Raw genomic sequence first — 21,403 nt, forward strand, 5'->3', positions numbered from 1 at the left:
AATGGGTTGTGTTAGAAGGGATCTTAAATCCCATTTCATTCCAAACCCCAAACCATGGGCAGGAACACCTTCCACCATCCCAGGCTGCTCCAGCCTGGCCTTGGACACTGCCAGGGATCCAGGGGCAGCCACAGCTGCTCTGGGCACCCTGTGCCAGGGCCTGCCCACCCTCACAGCCAGGAATTCCTTCCCAATATCCCATCTATATCCCCTCTATCAGTGGGAAGCCATTCCCCCTCGTCCTTTCACTCCAGGCCCTTTCTTGGAAATATTTCAGTGTCCTCAGGCGAAATGAGGGCCAGCTGGGAGGATGGGATTTGATTCAGCTTTTCTGGAAGAAATAGGAGTTGTTCCCTTTGTTGCAGTGTTTGATCTGCTCAGAAACAGATAAAGGTGCTGCATTTCCCTGCTCCCTCTGGAGGAGCAGAGCAGCTGACTGGGAAAAACATCAGCTCAATCCACTGCTGCCTCATTGATTCTTCTGGGAGGTGTTTGAGCTTGTTTAGTCTGTGGGAGAAGCCTTAGGAGGTGGTGAAATGGGTTGGGCTGATGCCTCAGGGTTTAGATTTTGTATTTTTCACCTTCTGTGCTGCTTTAGTGTGAGGGTCTGGGCTCCATATCAGGGGATGGTTCTGATGAGGGGCAGTTCTGAGCTCTGAGCTCAGAGCAGGGAGACAAAACAATTCCTGCTCCAGCTGGGCACCAAGGACAAATGACCCAAATCTCAGCCCCAGAGCACAAACCCCGTGGGCTGGAGAGAGAAAAACAAGCAGGGTGGGACTGCCTGGGCTAAAGCTGGGATGGGACAATGAACTGCAAGGTGCAAATGGAGCAGAACTGATCCCAGGGACAGAGCCCGTGCCCGGCCGTGCATTTTGGGGCCGTTTTGGTTGATCTTGGGTGCAGCCCTGGCTGGGCTCTGCTGCTGCCCAGGGTGGATCCATGGAGGAGATGCTTTGAATAAATCCCTGCTTTATTCTGGAACTCCATCCAGCCTCTGCTCTAGGGCAGCCTGCACAAGGCATCAGTTTCTGGTGACCCAGGTGGGACCAAAGCCACAATCCCTGGTTTAGGGAACTCAAGGAATCTCCAGGCTTTTTGTAAAGAAAGCCCTATGGAGAGCTGGGAGCTCCCACTGTCCCCAAAATGAGCTGGGAACTGGGAGGGAGGATGGAAGAGGGGAGCTGCCAAGAGAGAAGGGAGTCTGGTCATGCTGCATTCCGCTGTTCCCACCATTCCTGATATTTTTGGGTGATTCCTGCAGAACCAGCAGGTGCTTCCCAAGCACAGTAGACCCCATGGAGCAGCAGGTGCTGAGGTTTGGGGCTGGCAGGGCAGTCAGTGAGAACAGGGCTGATTTCAGCAGGAATTCCTTGGATGGAGCTACAGTGGAGCAGGAGAAGCTGTCAGTAAGCTCAGGAGGAGGCACCATTATCTGTGACCCAACCATGAGGTGCAGAATGGAGCAGCCACTTGGATATCCTGGGTTTGGGAGGCTGGGAAGGGAATTGTTTTATTTTTTGAGTGGTCTTTTTTTTATATTATTTTAAGTGAACCTTTAATTGAGACCCTTTAGAGGGAGTAGAAAGACAAGCTATGCATAACAAGATCAGCTCTTTAAAAATTTATTACAGTGATGCCATTTACGAGAGGAAATTTGATAGGCAATCATATTTTTCATGTTTAAATCCAACAAAAAAATTGACTGATTTTAGGCAATGTAAAGTGGTTTTAGAAATATTTTTACATGGATTTTTAGGACCTGCCAAGCTGTAACTACAAAAGGTTTGAAAGCAGTTCATGTTGCATTTACTGCACTAAAACCCTGTTCAAACTTTTCTTTCACAAGTTGGAATATTTTATGCTTTTTAAGACTAAGAAAGCAAATCAGGATTAAATCATAGACTGGCTTGGATTGGACGGGACCTTAAACATCATCCCCCAATAAATATTACCTCAGCTTCATATACTGCTTAACCAAGCACGTTTTAAGCTGGGACTTTAAATGAATATTCATTTTCTTTTCAGTTCCTTTTATTTTTTTCCTTTTTTTTTTCCCTACTCTGCAGCACAAAGGTTCAGTTTCTAATCTTAGGGCTGGCACAGGACTGTTGGCAGGACACCAACCTGCATAAGTGCTCACTGCAGGTGCAGGGCTCCTGGTTTTGGCAGAGCAGCAAACCAGACCATTCCCAGGGCCTGGAATTCTGGAGCCTTTCCCAGAGCAGATCTTCCACTCCACAATTACCTGGGGGATCTGGAGTTCAGGAATTGTCTTCATCAGATGATTTGGTTGAATTCAGTGCTTGGATTCTGGTCTGCAAAATTGCAAATGGGCACCTATTTGGAAATTTTTTTCTTAGTTATGTCCATGTTTGTGCTGAATTTCCCAGTAACAGCAAGTTTTTAGGGAGGAGGAGGATTAAAAACATGGCTGGACTCAGTTTCCAACCAGGATTTTCCAAGAAATATTCTTTTTTATGTTTACAAGATCAGATCTTTATAATGGAAATGCCACAATGCCAGAAGATTATTTCCCTATATCTGGCAGGAATCCTCAAAACACTTTGATTTCAACTGATTATTGCTATTTTGTTCTGGATTTTAATCAAAACCTTTTTAAATGGAGACCATACCAGCCAGCCCCAGCTCATCCTGAGTGACATTTCCAGCTCCAGCTCTGCCTGTTCATGTGTGGAAGTTTGTGCCCAGACTCTGTGTAGACCCAAATGGAAGAAGAGGCAACACCACAGTCAAAACTACTTGAAAATGGGTGTTTTGCTGCTCCTTTCTGCAAGCTGCTGCAGGGCTCTGGTAATCATCTCCCAGTGCTGCAGACACAGCGTTTGTTGTGTGGATTCTCACTCAGTAAAATGTGTATCAAACACTGGCACTTCTGGTGCCATTCATATTTATATTCAGTAATGACTCAGGCTCTTGAAAAATCATGCTGAAATTATATGTTCCGTGGTTTTAATTTCCTCTTGCTAACAAGGGAATGATTTGCACTCTCTTGTTTGTCCTGCCTGCCACAGCCTGGAAGCATTGCTCAGTTTCCATGCTGAGTTTCACAGGCAAAGCTGGATTTTTTCTATTTGTTTTTGTTTGGTTTGGGGATGTTTGGGTTGTTTTTTTTTTTGTTGGGTTTGTTTGTTGGGTTTTTATTTTGTTGGCTTGCTTGTTTGTTTGATTGGTTGGTTTGGGGGGTTTTTTTGTCTTGATTTTTTTGTTGGTTTTGGATTTTTTGTGGTTTTTTGGTTGGTTGGTTTTTGTTGTTGTTTGTTTGTTTTTTGTTGGCCAGTTCCCAAATCTCATGGTTTCCAGTGTTTCTCTCTAAAATACTTTATGGGAAGCTGTACCTTTTTATCCTGCAGGGTAGGGTTTGGGGCAGATAAGCTTCTCAGACACTCCATGAACATAGGACCTACATTGGTATATTTATTTATTCCTGTAGTACAATAGGATTGGTCTGTGCTGTTTAAGAACCATGTTGCACTCCTGCTTTTCCCCCAAAATCCCTCCAGGAAACCTATAACCAGAAAACTGGTTTTTTAAACATTGTTTATATCAAATGTTCAAATTCTGCCTCTGTTTGTCTCTTTTTTGTCTTTTTTTAGTTCCTGTATCATCATCTTACCTGAGATGAGGCTTTTCATTTTTTAGCAGCATCGTTTCATTCTGATTCCTTGGGAATAATTCCCAGCAGGTGCAGGTGTAGGAAGGGAAGGAGGAGAGGAAGAGGCCTCTCCTTTCAGCCAGGCACTGGGGAGGAGAATGGAAAAGCTTGATGAGTTCAAGCCTGTTTTATTTGATGAGTTCAAGCCTGTTTTATTTGATGAGTTCAAGCCTGCTTTACTGAGACCCAAAAGCAATTTGAGGATATTTTCCCAGAACCCATCCAGGCTCTCACTGCAGTCTGAGCACATCCATTTGAGTGGATTTCTCTCTTCCCAGTCCCCTGTTGCTCACAGGGATGAAGGGAGAAGGGAGTATGAGCTGTTTAGTAGGGTGATGCCAAGAGATGGCAGAGATGTGAGTTTGATGCTTCAGGTTTTAGTTTTTCTATTTTTCACATTCTGTGCTGCTTTAGTGTGTGGGTCTGAGCGTCATTGTAGGGGATGGTGAGCTCTGTGCACAGAGGCCAGCTGGGAGGATGGGATTTGATGCAGCTTCTTTGTTGCACTGTTTGATCTGCTCAGAAACAGATGAAGGTGCTGCATTTCCCTGCTCCCTCTGGAGGAGCAGAGCAGCTGACAGGGAAAACCATCAGCTCAATCCACTGCTGCCTCATTGATTCTTCTGGGAGGTGTTTGAGCTTGTTTAGTCTGTGGGAGAAGCCTTAGGAGGTGGTGAAGTGGGTTGGGCTGATGCCTCAGGGTTTAGATTTTCTATTTTTCACCTTCTGTGCTGCTTTAGTGTGAGGGTCTGGGCTCCATATCAGGGGATGGTTCTGATGAGGGGCAGTTCTGAGCTCTGTGCACAGAGCAGGGAGACAAAACAATTCCTGCTCCAGCTGGGCACCAAGGACAAATGACCCAAATCTCAGCCCAGGAGCACAAACCCCGTGGGCTGCAGAGAGAAAAACAAGCAGGGTGGGACTGCCTGGGCTAAAGCTGGGATGGGACAATGAACTGCAAGGTGCAAATGGAGCAGAACTGATCCCAGGGACAGAGCCCGTGCCCGGCCGTGCATTTTGGGGCCATTTTGGTTGATCTTGGGTGCAGCCCTGGCTGGGCTCTGGTGCTGCCCAAGGTGGATCCATGGAGGAGATGCTTTGGATAAATCCCTGCTTTATTCTGGAGCTCCATCCAGCCTCTGCTCTAGGGCAGCCTGAACAAGGCATCAGGTTGATTGCAGGTCATGTGTGGCTCAGGCTCCTTCCATCCTCCTCAAATTAAAAAAAGAGCTGAACCTTGATACAAGAGGAATGCTCTTGTGCTCAGTGCTGCAGAAAATGGAATAGAATCCAGCAAGAAGGGAAATACCACTGTGCCAACAATCACTGGTGTGCCACTGAGAACCAGGTGTTGCTCACCTCAGAGTGTTCGGTTCAGTACTTCAAGCACAGCTTGGAGTGTTTGAACTGTTGAAGTGTGTAATTTACTGAAGTGTTTATTTCAATTTGATGCTTTGGGCAGTGCAGTGCAGCAGTTTTAGGGTCACCACATGTCCTGTGTGGTGGCTCTGGAGGGAGGGATGAGCTTCTGGAGCCAGTGACCATCAGCCAGGCAGTTCCTGCTGGCCATGGGATTGAGCTCATCTTCCCAGCCTGATTTAACAGAAGTGGGTCAGTGTGGGGTGGGAACATTCCTGAACATCACCTGGAGCAGCAAGATGTGGATACTAAACCCTGTGTCCTCTCCTTCTTGGCACAGCTGGTGAAGGGGCTGCAGCAGGAGCTGAACCGCCTCTACTCCCTGTTCTGCTCCCGGAACCCTGAGTTCGAGGAGAAGGGAGGGAAGGTCTCCATCGTGTCCCACTCCCTGGGCTGTGTCATCACCTACGACATCATGACTGGCTGGAATCCAGTCAGGCTCTATGAGCAGCTGCTGCAGAAGGAGGAGGAGGAGCTGGAGGAGAGTTGGATGAGCTACGAGGAGCGGCGTCTGCTGGAGGAGCTTTACCTGACCAAGCAACGGTAATGCCCCCTCTGCCAGGGATCAGGGGAGATAACACAGCCCTGGAGAGCACCCTCTGGGTGTTTCCAGAGCCCTCCAGGGCTCTTATCTTTGGTGGTTGGTGTTCTTCTGCTGGGGCTGGGTGATAATGCTAAACACAGCACTGGGAGCTCTGAATCCACACTGGCCCATGGAGCGGTTTGGGTTGGAAGGGACCTTCAAGATCATCCAGCTCCAACCCCCTGCCATGGCCAGGGACACCTTCCACTATCCCAGGTTGCTCCCAAGCCTCATCCAACCTGGCCTTGGACACTTCCAGGGCTGGGGATGCTGTGGTGCTGTGAGACACCCATTGGAGAATCTAAAATTAGCATCCTCAGTCGTTCAAGTGGGAGATGACAAATGATGAATCACAGGCTTTGGTTCCTGCCTGAAACCAGTCTGAGTATTGGTGGTTCTTGGGAAGCATTAATTTAGCAGCAGCCCTGCTGTGGTGGCAGTCAGGATGTGTCTCACCAGGGATGGGTGCAGGATGTCTCTGTCAGCTGCAGGCCTGGACTCAGTGCAGGATTTCTGAGAAAAAGGAAGTTTAGAAACCTACTGAAGTGTTGCAGTGATAAGATGACCCTTCAGGCCTGTCACAAACATATAATCAGGGAGAAATGGCCACTTTCACACTCTGCTCCAGCTCCTTAGGCATCTCCTGAGGTGCTTCCACAGAATCCCACGTGTCATTTGACACTGGCATTCTGCACAGAGTGAGTGGCTGTCCCTTCAGTGTGAAATGATGGGAAATAGACTCCTGACATCCTGTAACTTCTAGAATTCACTGGCACTGGGAACAGTTCTACCCATCCATATGTGTGCTTCACATTGTAGCTGCTTTTTAATTCAGGCCAGCTAGAAAAGCAGGTGAACAAGCTTTTTTTTCATGGGGGTTTAAAGGGTGGGACACCATCCTCCAGAAATTCCACCTCCATACAGAACTCCATAATGCCCAGACCATTTCCTGGGGCTTTGTTGTTATTTTGGGGGTTTTAAAACAAAATAAAGCAGGTGATTTGGCTGCAAAATCACCAAGGAAACAGGAGGTGAGTCAGCTGCTCCTGAGGAAGCAGGGTGGGCACAGGCTTGGGGTGGTGAGCAGGGGAATTGTCATGTGTGGATTGATTCCTTCTGTGGCCAGAGAAACAGGAATTGACAGACATTGATTGTTGATGAGTTGAGCTGCTCCAGGAAATACTGACACCATCCCTCTCTCTTCCCAGCAGACAAAACTGTTGGACCCCACAGGAATGCCTGTTTGGATCAGAGAGGTTAAAGCTGCATTTTTTATTGGATCTCAGAAAGATCTCTATTTTCTAGGTTGAGAGAGATAGAAGAGAGGTTACATGAGTTAAAGGCATCCACCATATCAAAACCACCTGTCTTAAAATTTAAGGTATGTATGTTTTAAGAGGTTTCTGCTGAATTTTTGTGCTTGCTGTAAAAATACACCTGCAGTGTGAGTTATTCTGCTTACTTTTATTTTTTTCCCATGACCCTAGACATGATTTTGGCAGAATAATTTGGATGTTGGATAAAGTGTGTGTACATATATGTAAAAATTTTGTTGTATTCATGGATTATGGTTATTTATTGCAATGCTGTATTTGTAATAAATTTTGAGCAACCTGGTCTGGTAGTGGGAGATGTCCCTGCCCATAGCAAGGGGTTGGAATGAGCTGAGCTTTAAAAGGTCCCTTCCAACCCAAACCATTCTGGGATTCTGTTATATATGTTTATATTAAATTATATGTAAATATATACGCGAATATATAGATTACAAATAATTTTGATACATAAACCTAGTTATTATACACACACACACAATTCTGTGGGAAGGTAAAAACCATTTGGCAGATTACATCAATCACATATTTTAAAGAGTTTCACTTCTACTCCATTGAATAATCCATCTTCCTTGGGGACTCCTTCTAGCATGTCACATCTCTGAGCAAATCTGATTGAATTTCCTCCAGGAGAGGATTTTCCTTCCAAATGATTCTGCTCTGACAGTTAGCACTCTTTCAATCTCATGAAGCAGCTTGCTTGCTAATCAGCTGTACAAATTGCTAGAATTCCTTATCTTTGGGAAAAGGCATTTTCCAGCTCCTGGGTGGGATGTGCAACACTCACCAGTTGCTCAACTCCATCCTGAAGTATTAAACCATGAAAATGTGACATGATAGATGAGAATTAAGCGGATTATTGTTTCTTAACTTGCCATTTTTCTTTCCTTATGAGTTCAGAAGGGCTCCTGGAAGCCAAGGTCAATGTTGAGCCATAAAAAAAGAGGAAACCAGCCATAATTCATGTTGTCACAGCCTTCTTCTTTTCATCAGTGCTTGAAAGCATGTGTCAGGCTATTATCTCTCCCATCAAGGAAGCTGGAGTCAGGCTGGTCCTCCCCCAGCTCTGGGAAGGATTATTCTTCACTCACTTGGTTTTAAACTGAAGAGTTTTTCGACAGTTGATTTTTAGATGGAGAGGAGGAAAAAAATGGGGAAGAAATTTTAGAAAAAGAGGACTTTATCTACCTAAACTGATAAGCTAGATCTGTAATCTTCAGGCAGCATTTCCAGTGCAGTTCATCCTTTTTCTCACCCTTCCTGACAGGGAGGTGTTTTGTTTCTGTGAGGTTTCAGACTGGTGACTCCCATGGCTTGAGGCAGAGCTCCAGAGGGAGAAGCTTTCCAAGGAAATGATGGCAAGGGAGGATTTCAACAGAGCAGCTGGAACAGGATTGCTCATCAGCAGGGCAGTCCAGCTCACTGAGCGTGGCTGGCTTGTTGAGAGAGAACAGCCTGGTTCAGAAACCACCCACCCATCCCTTGGCTCTTCCATGGACTGAAAAAAAATATCAGGGTTCCCAGGATGGGACAGAGTCACTGGTGCCACATGAAGGAGAGTTGTGCTTGATGTTGAGCAAGCACAAAGTTGCTTTTGGCAAGACAAATGCAGGAAGAAAAACAGCAGTTTGCTTGGTTCATGCTTAATACTAGAGAAAATGAAGGTATTGACTCCACAGGGAGAAAAAACCCCACAAAACATGAAGATATGGGGTGTGTTGTTTTCTAATGAAATATTGGGCAAGCCACAAGAGCGGGAACTTGAGGGAGAGGGATCTTTTGTTTCTCTGCTTCTCCTCAGATGGGATAATGGAATTGCCTGCTGGACCAACAGGAGCAGTGGGAGTTTAAACCAACACCCGTTGTAAATTTAAGATTTAGAATCACAGCCTTCTCCCCACCAGCCTTGGAAGAGGAGCTGGAGTTAAAGGGTGAGGGGCTGAAGATCATAGGAACATGGGGCATGGTGTGACACCAGCCCCTGCATACCTCTGGTGTATGAAAATTGGGAATTTTTTATTTAGGATGAATTCCAGTCATGGTAGGGAAGAGGAGAGCAGGATGTGCCTCAGTTGCTCCTTAGGGCTGCCATGGAAATGCATTTAAATCTGGCCTTGCAATGTCCTGGCCCAAAAGACTTCAGGGTTCCTCAGCACCTCTCACTCAGCCAAGGCTGGTGGAAGGTCCAGCCTGTACCTCCTGTTCTTTGTGCCCAGCACTAAAGGGCTCTGCTGCCTCACTTCTCTTGACTCATTCAGCTTTTTTTTTTCCTTCACCTAATTATGAAAATACTGCAGTGCTAACTTGAATGGATGATTGCTTGGCTCAGCTTCTGCTTAAAATACAAATAAATTCATTAAGCCTTCTGTTTATGAATCATAACCAGGAGAGGAGTTCTCTCAAAGGTCATTTCATAAACACATCTTCTGTGTTGTTAACATTTACAGGAAAATGCCCCACTCCTGATTGCAGGAGAAACAACCAAAATTAATAAATATTTTCTAGAAAGATTTTGATCTTTTATTCCCACTAGGTTTTATAATACAGCAGCCTGATCTTCAGCCACCTTGCAACAGCACTGACAGTCTAATGGCTGCAGATTAAAGTATTTGGGGTAAAGAATCATGGAATTAAGGTTGGAGAAGACCTGTCCACCTCTAAACCATGTCCCCAAGGGCCACATCCACATCAAAACCCTACAGGGATGGGGACTCCAGCACTGTTTATCAATAGAAATGATGGGCCAACCTTGGGACAAAAGCCACACACCTTGTGACCACTGAAACCAGTTACCTTTGGAGGGTTTTCCCAGTCCCTTTTGAGTGTCCTCTGCTGAGTGCAACCTGGCAGGCACTGTCTGATTCCTCCCTAAAGCAGAAAAACCATAATTGTGCCTTTCAGGTGCTTGACACAGGGATATCAGATGGACAGGGTTGGAGGTTACTTATTCAATTTAAAGGATTGCACTGGGAATGTCTCTTTCTGCTGTGTTTGAAGATAAAAAAGCTTTTTGTCCAAGCTGCCAACACACAAGATCTGTGTGAAACTTGGGCTGAGGAAAGGAGAGGAGCTTTGAGGAAAGGAAAGGAGCTTTGCACCAAGTGACAGTTTAATGACAGAGCAGTGCTGTGCAGCATGTGACATGGAATAACCATGCTGAAGGTCGAGTTTGTACTTTTTCCATCAAGTTGGGACTTCTCTTGGAAGGAAGAGGGGTGGTGCCAGTGCCAAAACAGAGGAGGAGGAATGTTTTGTGCAGCACTGGAATCCAAGAGATGAAAGGGACCATTATTCCCCTGCCCTCATTCCATGTGCTGACATACAGGGAAGGCACGTGGCATTCCAAGGATCCTCCATGTGCATTTAGCAAGAATTCAGCAATTTCTCTCGCTGGCTGAGCATTTGACAATGGTAAAATTAATTTTTCAAGTAAGAAAATAAAGGCTGAAAGGTCATTTTGATTTAGGGAAATGTCTTTTACCACTGAGTTTTCCATTTGATGGTTTTAGGAGGTGATGCCTGAGGGTTGGTAGTGGGGGGTCAGAGTTGTGGTTGGTTGTAATGACCCCAAAATGCAGGTTCAGTGACTTCTCAGATGTGGCAGCTCAGATTTACTCAGTTGGTGTTGGAGGCAGGAGTTGAGAGCGAGGTCACAGCAGCTTTGGGTGACATCAGAGGGTCCCGGTGGCTGTTCCTGCTCCTGGGACATGGTGGCTCTGGGGACAAGCACCGCTCTGTTCACTTAGCACCAGCTGTGTGTAGCAAGAAAATCATGGAGAACTTGGTTAGGAACAGAATGAGGAGGACTGGGAGGTCTGGGAAGCTCCAGGAGAAATCAGACTCAATTCACTGGGCTGGAAGAGACCTTCAGGATCCTGGAGTCCAGCCCAGCCCCAGCACCTCAACTCAACCTGGCACCCAGTGCCACATCCAGGCTTTGTTTTTCCTTTCGTGTCTCCAAAGTCTTCTTGCTCCATCCTTTCCAGTGCTGGTGGACCTCTCTGAGTTCAAATATCCAACTTGATTTTTGCTTTTAGCACCCCAGCAGGCAGCCAAGGGCAGTTGAACCCTCATTCATTGATGTTATGTTGTTCTACCCTGTTTGGACCAACCAACACTTTGAGTCCCTCCGCTGAAACCAAGAAATGGAGAGAGAAACCAAATGCAGTGTCAGGAAACATCAATTCCATCCTTATGAAATCTCTCCCCAGGTTGAGAATTTCTTCTGTATGGGATCCCCCCTGGCCGTGTTCCTGGCCCTGCGTGGGATCCGTCCCGGCACCAGCGGCAGCCAGGACCACATCCTGCCCAGAGCCATCTGCAACCGCCTGCTGAACATCTTCCACCCCACAGATCCAGTGGTGAGTCTCTCACTGCCCTCCCAAGCCTCTGCCCTGCTGGTTTTAAGCTCTGGGATAACGTGGGAATCCAGCACAGGATTATTTGTTCATGGTTGTTATGCAATGGCTTGGGGTTTGGAACTGTAGAATTACATTTCCTACAAGTAATTGCCATAAATAACATATATTTTGGTTCTCTTTTCATAGTAATAAGCATAAGATTTTGGCTTATTCTGATTTTTTTTCCCCCAAAGAAATAATCCTTTTTTAGACAAGGATTTTGTGTTTTACTTCCTGGCTTCCATTAAAATATATATTTTTGCTGTTTAAAAAGGCTTCACAAGCAGTTTACAAGATAATATAGAAAAGCAAAGACTGATTTCTTTTTTTCCCAAAGGATCCTACTAGTAAAAGTTTGTTGATAGTATTTGGGAGAGGATTATTGGTGTAGCTTGCCTTTTCCTTTTTCCACAGCAGCCAATGTTGGCTGTTACCAAATTAGTTACTGGACCTTTGATCTGCATCCCCTTGGTAGTTTCTCTGATGCAAATTGGATAGGGAATTTCATCTACAACAGCAATTTGGGGATGCTTTCCTGTTTAAAGTAGCTGAATTTAAATATCTTCAGACTTCAATCCAAACATGGTCATGTTCAGTTCTAGCTACTCCAGAATTTTCCTGGATTATCAGGGACAATTGGTTCCACTCTGCAAATAGTAAGTTCACTCAATTTTAAAATAAAAAAATGCAAGATGCTTTTCTACATCTAAGTGGACAAAGATAAATAAATAATAACAGGAAAATATTTTTTAAGTAAACATAACTCACGGTTTGCACAGGGGTCAACAAAGAGCCATCAAACAAAATGTTTACACAGCCAATTCCTGTTTATTGTGTTAGAATCAGCTTAACTTCACATGAAGTTTGTTCTCTCAGTGAAGCCATCTGTTAGGAACCTGTGTGTTGGTAACAACATGTAGTACGAGTGTTGTAGTGCAGGTGGTGCAGAGATGTGCAAAAGTGAGCTCACAGGCAGCTCTGCAGCTGATAAATCTTCCAGCTGTGAAACTGTGGTGGTTTCTGGGGTCCCCATTGAAGGAGGGAAATTGATGAATCTGACTCCATGTTCTTAGAAGGCTAATTTATTATTTTGTGATATTATATTATATTGAAGAATGCCATACTAAACTATACTAAAGAATAGAGAAAGGATACAGACAAAAGGCTACAAAGAATGATAATGAAAACTCGTGACTCCTTCCAGAGTCCTGACACAGCCTGACCCTGATTGGTCATTAAGTCAAAACAATTCACATGAAACCAATCAAACATGCACCTGTTGATAAACAATGTCCAAACACGTTCCAAAGCAGCCAAACACAGCAGAAGCAAATCAGAAAATTATTGCTTTCATTTTTCTCTGAGGCTTCTCAGCTTCCTAGGAGAGAAATCCTGGCGAAGGGATTTTTCCAGAAAATATGGCAGTGATAGTGAAACTAAAAGGGGTTACACATCACTGTGTCACCTCCTAGGCATTGTTTAGGAGAGGTATTCTGGATTTGAGGTGGGAGGGAGCTCTGGATGGGAAGGAAAACTGATTTTTTTTCCCAGTTTGTCCTCCCAGGACTGATCTTCACCCCGAATTCCCTTTCCAGGCCTACAGATTAGAACCCTTAATCCTGAAACACTACAGCAACATCTCACCTGTGCAGATCCACTGGTACAACACAGCCAACCCCCTCCCCTACGAGCACATGAAGCCAAGTTTCCTGAACCCCAGCAAAGAAGCTACCTCAGCCCCGGAGAGCGAGAGCGCCTCGGCGGCGCCCAGCCCCACCACGTCGCCGGTCATGGTGCGGCGCCACTACGGGGAGTCCATCACCAACATTGGCAAAGCCAGCATCCTGGGTAAGCAGTGTGCCCTCTGTCCTGCTGGGCTGCGAGGGGAGAGGCAGCATTTTGGGTAGCTGCTGGTTCTCAGCTTCTTTTTCTGCCTCTGTGGAGGTCGGGGTTGAAGGGGCTTGGGATGGTATTTCGTGTTCAGGCTTGGATGTTTGTTATTTCTTATCTGTGTTACAAGTGATAAGTTCTGCAGCATCCTACTAACAAGCTGCAGAATGGCAAACTGTCTTTCTATACAAGGTCTTTTAAGGATAAACTGTCCAATTAAGAAATGACACCTGAACTATTTTCACTTTTAACCCAATAACTCGATCAGTCTGCATTGTGGACTTTTCTGTCCAATTACACAAAACCACCCAAACCCATGGAGAAGGCAAAGAAGGAGCAGCCTCACCCTAGAACCTCCACCTTGCTTTATATCTGTTTCTATATTCTAAACCCCAAATACTGAGTTTTCCACCCTGTGATATCACACACTTCTATTCAAACCCCACACCCACAATTCCAGGTCTGTCATTCCATTCTGGAAGCTTCTCCACAGCCTCAGGTCAGTGCAGTGTTCTCCTGGGGGTCAGAGCCTGGCAGAACAGAAAAGCTGAAATTTTCAGCATCCAGAGCTCCAACAGGTCATGTCCCCTCTGTCCCTGCGAGGGGAGAGGCAGCACCTTGGGTAGCTGCTGGTTCTCAGCTTCTTTTTCTGCCTCTGTGGAGGTCAGGGTTGAAGGGGCTTGGGATGGAATTTCGTGTTCAGGCTTGGATGTTTGTTATTTCTTACCTGTGTTACAAGTGGTAAGTTCTGCAGCATCCTACTAACAAGCTGCAGAATGGCAAACTGTCTTTCTCTACAAGGTCTTTTAAGGATAAACTGTCCAATTAAGAAATGACACCTGAACTATTTTCACTTTTAACCCAATAACTGGATCAGTCTGCATTGAGGACTTTTCTGTCCAATTACACAAAACCACTCAAACCCATGGAGAAGGCAAAGAAGGAGCAGCCTCACCCTAGAACCTCCACCTTGCTTTATATTTATTTCTATATTCTAAACCCCAAACACTGAGTTTTCCATCCTGTGATATCACACACTTCTAATGAAACCCCACACCCACAATCCCAGCTCTGTCATTCCATTCTGGAAGCTTCTCCACAGCCTCAGGTCAGTGCAGTGTTCTCTTGGGCGTCAGAGCCTGTCAGCACAGAAAATCTGGAATTCTCAGCATCCAGAGCTCCAACAGGTCATGTCCCCTCTGTCCCTGGGTTGGGATGGGAGATCCTTGGGGAGCTTTGCTGCTCCCTGGGGTTGGGATGCAGTCCTAAGGAAACTGTGGAGATGGGATGGGAGCTGGGGGTGCTCACCTGGAGAAGAGAAGGATCCAGGGAGACCTTGGAGCTGCTTCCAGTGCCTCAAGGGGCTCCAGGAGAGCTGGAGAGGACTTGGGAGGAACAGGACACAGGGAATGGCTTCCACTGCCAGAGGGCAGGGATGGATGGGAGATTGGGAAGGAATTCTCTGTGAGGATGCAGAGGTTTTCCAGAGCCCTGAGGTTTTCCAGAGGAGCTGTGGCTGCCCCTGGATCTCTGGAAGTGTCCCAGGCCAGGCTGGACAGGGCTTGGAGCAATTTGGGATAGTGGAAAGTGTCCCTGCCCATGGCAGGGAATTGAAACTGGCTGAGCTTTAAGGTCCCTTCCAACCCAAACCATTCCATTATTCTGTTCCTGTCCCTTGCACAAAATTAAAGAGTGGCTGAGGTTGGAAGTGACCTCTGGAGATCTTCAACCCCCAAAATCCCTGCTGGCAGAGGATGGGTTCAGTGAGTTCTGTAGGTGCCTGGCTTGGTTTAATCCCAGCTGACATTTACTTTGAAATAAAAAAACAGTTTATGTCCATTGGAGTCAAAGCTGGGGGAGATGATGTAGTTCAGGCTATTGCTGCCTTATTTTTGTCTGCCTTATTGAAGTAACATCCTGGTGATTTAACAATTTCCACTCTGCTTCATGGGGAAAAAATTAAATTAAAGCTTGTCTTCTGATTGCATTTTCTGGTATTGGCCAATAGCAGAAAAATCACACCATGTAACCCAATACAGTTACCTTTAATTCATGATTCTGCAATAGGAAATTCAGGCTGGTTTCATATAAAGTCTGCTCCTTTCTGGCTTTCTGAGTCAAAATAAGCCCTGGTTTAAGTGAGCTTAAATTCCCTTCACTGGAGCTTATACTTGATCATGCACTTGCAGTTTTTGTTGACTCAAGGCTTTTCTTCAGCTCCCTGTGTGGGATTTGGGAGAATCCTAGTGCCAGGAGTCTTCCCAACCAAATAAGAATATAAAAGCAGTTTTTCCTCAAGTAGAAATATGTGGTATTTCAGAGCAGAGTGCCTTTTTGGGGGGTTTCTATAGTGACTTTAATGTCTTGTCCATGAGGTGGCAGCAGAGTCGGGATAAAACAGGACAAAACTACTCTTAACTTTTATATCCCTCTTCCTGAGCAACCCAAATAGTCCTTTTAAAGGATGATGTAACATTTTTAAAGGTCTGTTAGGGCAGTGGACCTAAGAAAATATTAAGAGAAATAATAAGAATATAAGAAATAATAAGAATATAATAACAATAAGAGAAATTTCTTAAATGTGCTGTTGGGATTTTTAAGTGCAGAAGGCACTAAAGTTGTTAGAAAGCATTTTTGTCTTAGAATTTATGAAAGAGGAATCACAACACATCTTTCAAAGTGTCAGATTTCTCTCTGCAGATGTGTTTCATGCTTCTCTTTTTCCCCCTGAACACAGCTTCCAAATTACAGCTTTTGCTGTAATGAGATGAGTTTGGGGATGAACAGAGCCCACTACAGTCAGATGTTCCCACCCTAGGAAAGCAGCAGGAGTGTTTCCCATCCCTCAGCTCTAATGAAGGGGTGTTGCAGTGGCTTTAATTTGCAGTGGCTTTAATTTGCAGTGGCTTTAATTAACTTGCAGTTTGATTGATGAATCTTGGGTGTTTTTCCCCTCTGTGCTGGATGCAGGAGCCGCGAGCATCGGGAAGGGCCTCGGTGGGATGCTCTTCTCCAGGTTTGGCAGGTCCAGTGCCACCCCCCAGACCATGGAGACAGGAAAAGATGGCCCTGAGGGGGATGAGAAGAAGGCCACGACTGTTGGGACCCCACCTCTGCCCCACAGCAGCTCGGGGTTCCTCGAACCCACAGGTGAGTGGTGCCCACCCTGTGGGTCCAGGGAAACCAGAGTGGGGTGAGGGCTGGAAATGCCAAAACTGCACATGAGAGGGTTTGATGTTGTGGGTTTGCCATAAAATAATAAATGTTGAATATCAAGGCCAGCTTGGACAGGGCTTGGAGCAGCCTGGGACAGTGGAAGGTGTCCCTGGCCATGGCAGGGGTGGGATAAGATGATTTTTAAAGTCCTCTCCAACCCAAAGCATTTGGGGATTTTGTGAATCTGTTCCTGGGTTGGATTGGAAGGGACTTTAAAGTTCATCCCATTCCACCTCTCCCATCACAGAGACACCTTCCACTGTCCCAGGTTAGCCCTGTCCAGCCTGGCCTCGGGCACTGCCAGGGATCCAGGGGCAGCCACAGCTGCTCTGGGCACCTGTGCCAGGGCCTGCCCACCCTCCCAGCCAGGAATTTCTCCCCAGTATCTCATCTAACCCTGCCCTCTGACAGTTTAAACCCTTTTTTTTCCACCTAAACTCCCAATTCCCCCATGTATTTCCCATTCTGAAGCAATCTGGATTTTAAGACATGTATGACTGGGAACAGAAACTGCCCTTGTCCTGATCTGAACTGCTCAGGACAGAAAGTGCAATTTTAGCAGCTGGGTTTTTTGAAAAGCATAGGTCCTTCCTCTCAGGAAATTCTTCCTTGGATTTATTTCTGAGCTCCCCCTTGGCACTCCTGCAGGACACACAGGGGGTTTTTTTGCAATTGAGGGAGTCACAAGTGTCCTGTGACAGCGTTCACATGATGGATTGCTGTCTGTTCATACCAATTGCAACAGATAACCTGTCTGAGTCAGTGTTTGAGGGCAGGAAGCTTGGGGTGAGACGTGAGGGAAGCAGAGAAGCAGCACAGGGAACATGACAGAGCTGCCAAGGGGGTCATTTCAGGGGGGCTGGCACGCTGAGAGCTTCCTGCATGGATCCCACATCCCTCCCTGCTGGAAAGCCATCCCTGCTCCATAGAAGGAGAGCGTGGAGCAGGGCTGGCAGCTGAATGATGCAATCCCCACCGAGCTCTGCTCTCACAGGGCTCTGCTGGGGTTTGGCTCCCGCCCAAGCTCCCGGAACGGCCTCTCCGATGGCCCTTCCTGCCCAGCCACGGGGGTTTGTGTGGATATAAACTCTCCTGCTTGGAAATGGCTCTGCCTGTCTGCTGCTGCTCCCTGGCTCCCTGTGCCTGCTGCAGAGTGGGGAGCAGCTCTGGGCAATCAGAGCCCGTGTGATGCTCCCTGTCCGTGCTCCTCCAGCCAAGAATCCAAACTCCTTCAAACTGCCTTTGAGAAATGTCTGCATTTTCCACTCCGTCTGGGCCTTCGGCTTTTGTAGCTCAGCAGGCTTTTAGGTTTTTTGTCTATTTTATTTTATTTTATTTTATTTTATTTTATTTTATTTTATTTTGTTTTATTTTATTTTATTTTATTTTATTTTATTTTATTTTATTTTATTTTATTTTATTTTATTTTATTTTATTTTATTTTATTTTATTTTATTTTATTTTATTTTTTATTTCCGAAGTGCCTTAGCAATAGGTTCACGTTGGCCCAGTTCAAATGCAGCGGTAATTGCTTTGAACGTGGCATGAATCAAAGCAGCCATTGAAATAAAAGGGTAACTGCTGAAATATGCTTGGAATAATCAGGATATTAAAAGGGCAGAGCTGTGGAGGGATGACTTTGCAGGAAGGGCTTGTAGTAGTGGGTGTAGTCTCCTTGTGTAGACACTAAAAATGCAAGAAATCCATTTATTTCCAAAAGTTTCCTAGTGGGGCCTCAGCATTTGCTGGATATCTCTCTGTAGTTATCATAACAAGTATAAATAAATATATTTATAGAGTTACTATAAGGAAAACAGCTGCTTGAAAAAAACCCTGTCTTTTCCCAAGTTGAGAATCACAGAATCATTCAGAAAAGATGTCTAAGACCAGGAATAGTTTTCTTTTTTTTGCTTTTTTTTTTTTTTAACTCTCTTAGGTTTGTGCTAAATGCAGGAGGTGCATTAAAATGTATTTCTGTATTATTAAATCTTGGTTTAGTTGAGTGCCCTGTGAAATGTAAACACAGAGATTCTGAGTGTGTTGTTTGTGCAGAATGAGCACCCGAAACACCCCGGTGGTTTCTGCAGCTCTGACATCCCTCTTGTTCCTTTTCTTGTTCCTTTTCTTGTTCCTTTCCCAGTGGAACTGGAGCACAGGATCGACTTTGAGCTCAGGGAAGGTCTGGTGGAGAGCAGATACTGGTCTGCAGTCACGTCCCACACTGCTTACTGGTCATCTCTGGATATTGCCCTCTTCCTCCTCACCTTCATGTACAAGCAAGACCAAGAAGAGACTGACAAATCCAATTTAGACACTCTCTGAATCTTGGACTGAGGACAGGAGAGGAAACTTGAAAAACCAATGGCACAAAGCAGATGTTTGACTGCAGAGCTGCAGGACCAGTGGCATGGAGGTTTCAGGTTTAAGTGCATGTTTGGGGGGTTTTCCTATTTCTAAAGAGGAGAGGTTATTTGTATTTCAAAGCACTTTATAGTTTTCAACGTTTTGCAGTGCTGAATTAGACCTGAAAGGGTTCCAAATTCCTGTCAACATGGGCTGTACAAAGAGCCAAGACAGCATTGTAGCATCCCATGAGCAGTTGTGCTTGGGTGACATCCTTGTTAATGACCATAATTGCTGTTTAGTTCATTAAAATATTTTAAAAAAATTAGTGGGTTAATAAAAAAAAAAAAAACAAAACAAACAAAAAATACAACAACAAACCAAACTTAAATTGATTTCCATTAACAAAAAAAAAATACATGTTCAGTACAAACCTAAACCTGCCATGTGCTGATGTTTTATGTACCTGTGAATTACAAGCAGTGGTGTCATTTTTCCAGGACTTTATTCAGCTCCACATCCAATTATTCCCACATTGGAAGCCCATTCTGACTGCTGGCTTCTGAGGTCCTATCCTATGTGACACATTTAGAAACTAATGCTGAACAGAAAAAAAAAAGAAAAAAAAAAGCATGAGGCAAATATTTGAAATACTGTAATTATAATTTATTATTCTCTCTAATCGTTTCATTTTATTCCACTGTATAAAACATTACTTTTTTACTGATTTCTTTTGACATAATTTAAGAACCACATTTATTTTCTACAGTGTTAAGACTTTTTCTCAGAAATACATATCTTTGTACTACTATTCAAATGAATATATGGACACTGTGGCACACTTTAAGTATTTTTTCATTAAAAATAAATATTTGTGGTTTCACACAAATGAGATCAGTCACCTTCTTCTCAGAGGTAAGTGCCTTTGCTTTTTCAGGTTCCAAAAGTGAGATTGGTTTGCAGAGGACCCAGCTGTCCTTTGTTTACCATAATTAAATCCATACATGTGTGTGTTTGTATAAAAACATATGGATGTGTATATTTATGTGCAGGGGGAGGGAGGCACCATAAAATAAACTTGGTGAGGCCTGAGAATACCAACATTTAGATTAAGTTTGTATCTGAAACTAATTCAGAAGTCAAGAGGGAAGTGTTGGGATGAAAGGGAATGATCTCCAAATAAAACACCAGAGGGTCATTGCTGAGATTTTAGAGCAGGGCTCTGGAGCAGGAGTGTTGGATATTTGCCCTCAGAGCTGCCTCTCCCTGAGGTGTTTATGATCTGGATGGCACATGTGGGAGCTGCAGAGCCTAAACTTGAGTTAAAACAGCAAAATATTGTAAAATAGCAAAATATTGTAAAAGAGCAAAATATTTTAAAATAACAAAAAGCCTGGGCTGTGGTGTTGGTGAGTGAATCGTTGTGCTCTCAGTGTGAGCAGATGTGGCAGCATCAGCCCAGAGCAGTGGCTGGAGCTGTGGAAAGCCCAGAGTTCCCTGCCTGGGGGGAGAGAGTGGCTCTTCTCCCAAATTCTATTTATTTGGGCTGCTCCTTCCATGAAAGAATTGGGAGTTTGGATTCTCTGCTGGAGTTGGGGATTTGGGAATAATTCTGAAGGGGGAGAAACAAAGAGAAAGGGAAGGGAGGAGTGGAGGGGAGTGGGAAAATGACACAAACAGCACTGCAGTGAATATCCAACGTTCAGCTGGTGGAAAGGACCTTGCTTCAGTGTGGATCTGTGAAAGATCCCATCTGGCCTCAAGAGAATTGGAGCTCTCCTGCCTGACCTGTTTACCCTGGTGGATGAGCAATCCCAGGAAAGGAAAATAACCCCTGAGAGGAGGAAGCCTCTGCTCCAGCAAACAGCCTCGTGTTTACAGGACTGGCCCCTCCAGATAAGTTGTTTGATCAACTCCTCCTAATGAGGACAACTTAAACACGAAAAGGAGAATCTCCTTTTATATTTAGACCGTGCAAAACGTTTCCAAATGTGCATGGTTGGTGTTTCAGGGCTCTGAGCTGGGCTGTGGTGCTGCTGCCTTCTCCCTTTCCACCACTGGATCCACCCTGGATCCTTTTTTAAGGGCTGTAAACAAAAGGGGTTAATTCCTGCAATTCTTGTGGTCTGTGGAAAGCCTGCTGTAGCCCAGGACATGTTTCAGATTTATGGAATAGCTGTTCCCCTGGCCTCAGGACGTGCTGGGACTTGCTGCCTGCTCTCCATATAAGGGAGGAGATCCGACTTGGAGGTGCTGCGTGCCCCTTGGAAAACAGGGAGAGCTGAGGGGTGAATCTCACTGCTGGGAGGAGAAGGGACAGTCAGATCCAATACCTGATCATCCCTTTGTGCTTCTCCTGACTTGATGGGTGTGTTTATTTGTGATTCTGCCCTAATTAGCAACTTCCTGGACCACCAGCTGATCTCCCGAGCTAAATTCCGAATATGAAACACACCTTGAAAGAATCAATGGGGACTCGTTCTAAATTGTATGCAGAGATGTTAAACAGCCTTTCATCTTTTTAATCCTCCAAAACCACCCCTCC

The 21,403-nt window shown here is 45.2% G+C and overlaps 1 protein-coding gene across 2 annotated transcripts in view; it reads left to right on the forward strand.

Annotated features, from left to right (window-relative positions):
* DDHD1 (DDHD domain containing 1) overlaps positions 1-19,953 on the forward strand; it is a 66,285-nt gene extending 46,332 nt beyond the window's left edge. For both annotated transcript variants that reach the window (XM_074544058.1, XM_074544059.1), the window contains 6 exons: positions 5,376-5,638; positions 6,984-7,059; positions 11,221-11,370; positions 13,005-13,257; positions 16,270-16,449; positions 18,656-19,953. In XM_074544058.1, coding sequence (XP_074400159.1) covers positions 5,376-5,638; positions 6,984-7,059; positions 11,221-11,370; positions 13,005-13,257; positions 16,270-16,449; positions 18,656-18,837 — 1,104 coding nt within the window. In that variant the 3' untranslated portion in view covers positions 18,838-19,953. The remainder of the gene's footprint in view (positions 1-5,375; positions 5,639-6,983; positions 7,060-11,220; positions 11,371-13,004; positions 13,258-16,269; positions 16,450-18,655) is intronic.
* The last annotated feature ends 1,450 nt before the right edge of the window (positions 19,954-21,403 follow it).

The sequence above is a fragment of the Zonotrichia albicollis genome, chromosome 6 (assembly GCF_047830755.1).
Source record: "Zonotrichia albicollis isolate bZonAlb1 chromosome 6, bZonAlb1.hap1, whole genome shotgun sequence".
NCBI classification, from domain to species: domain Eukaryota; kingdom Metazoa; phylum Chordata; class Aves; order Passeriformes; family Passerellidae; genus Zonotrichia; species Zonotrichia albicollis.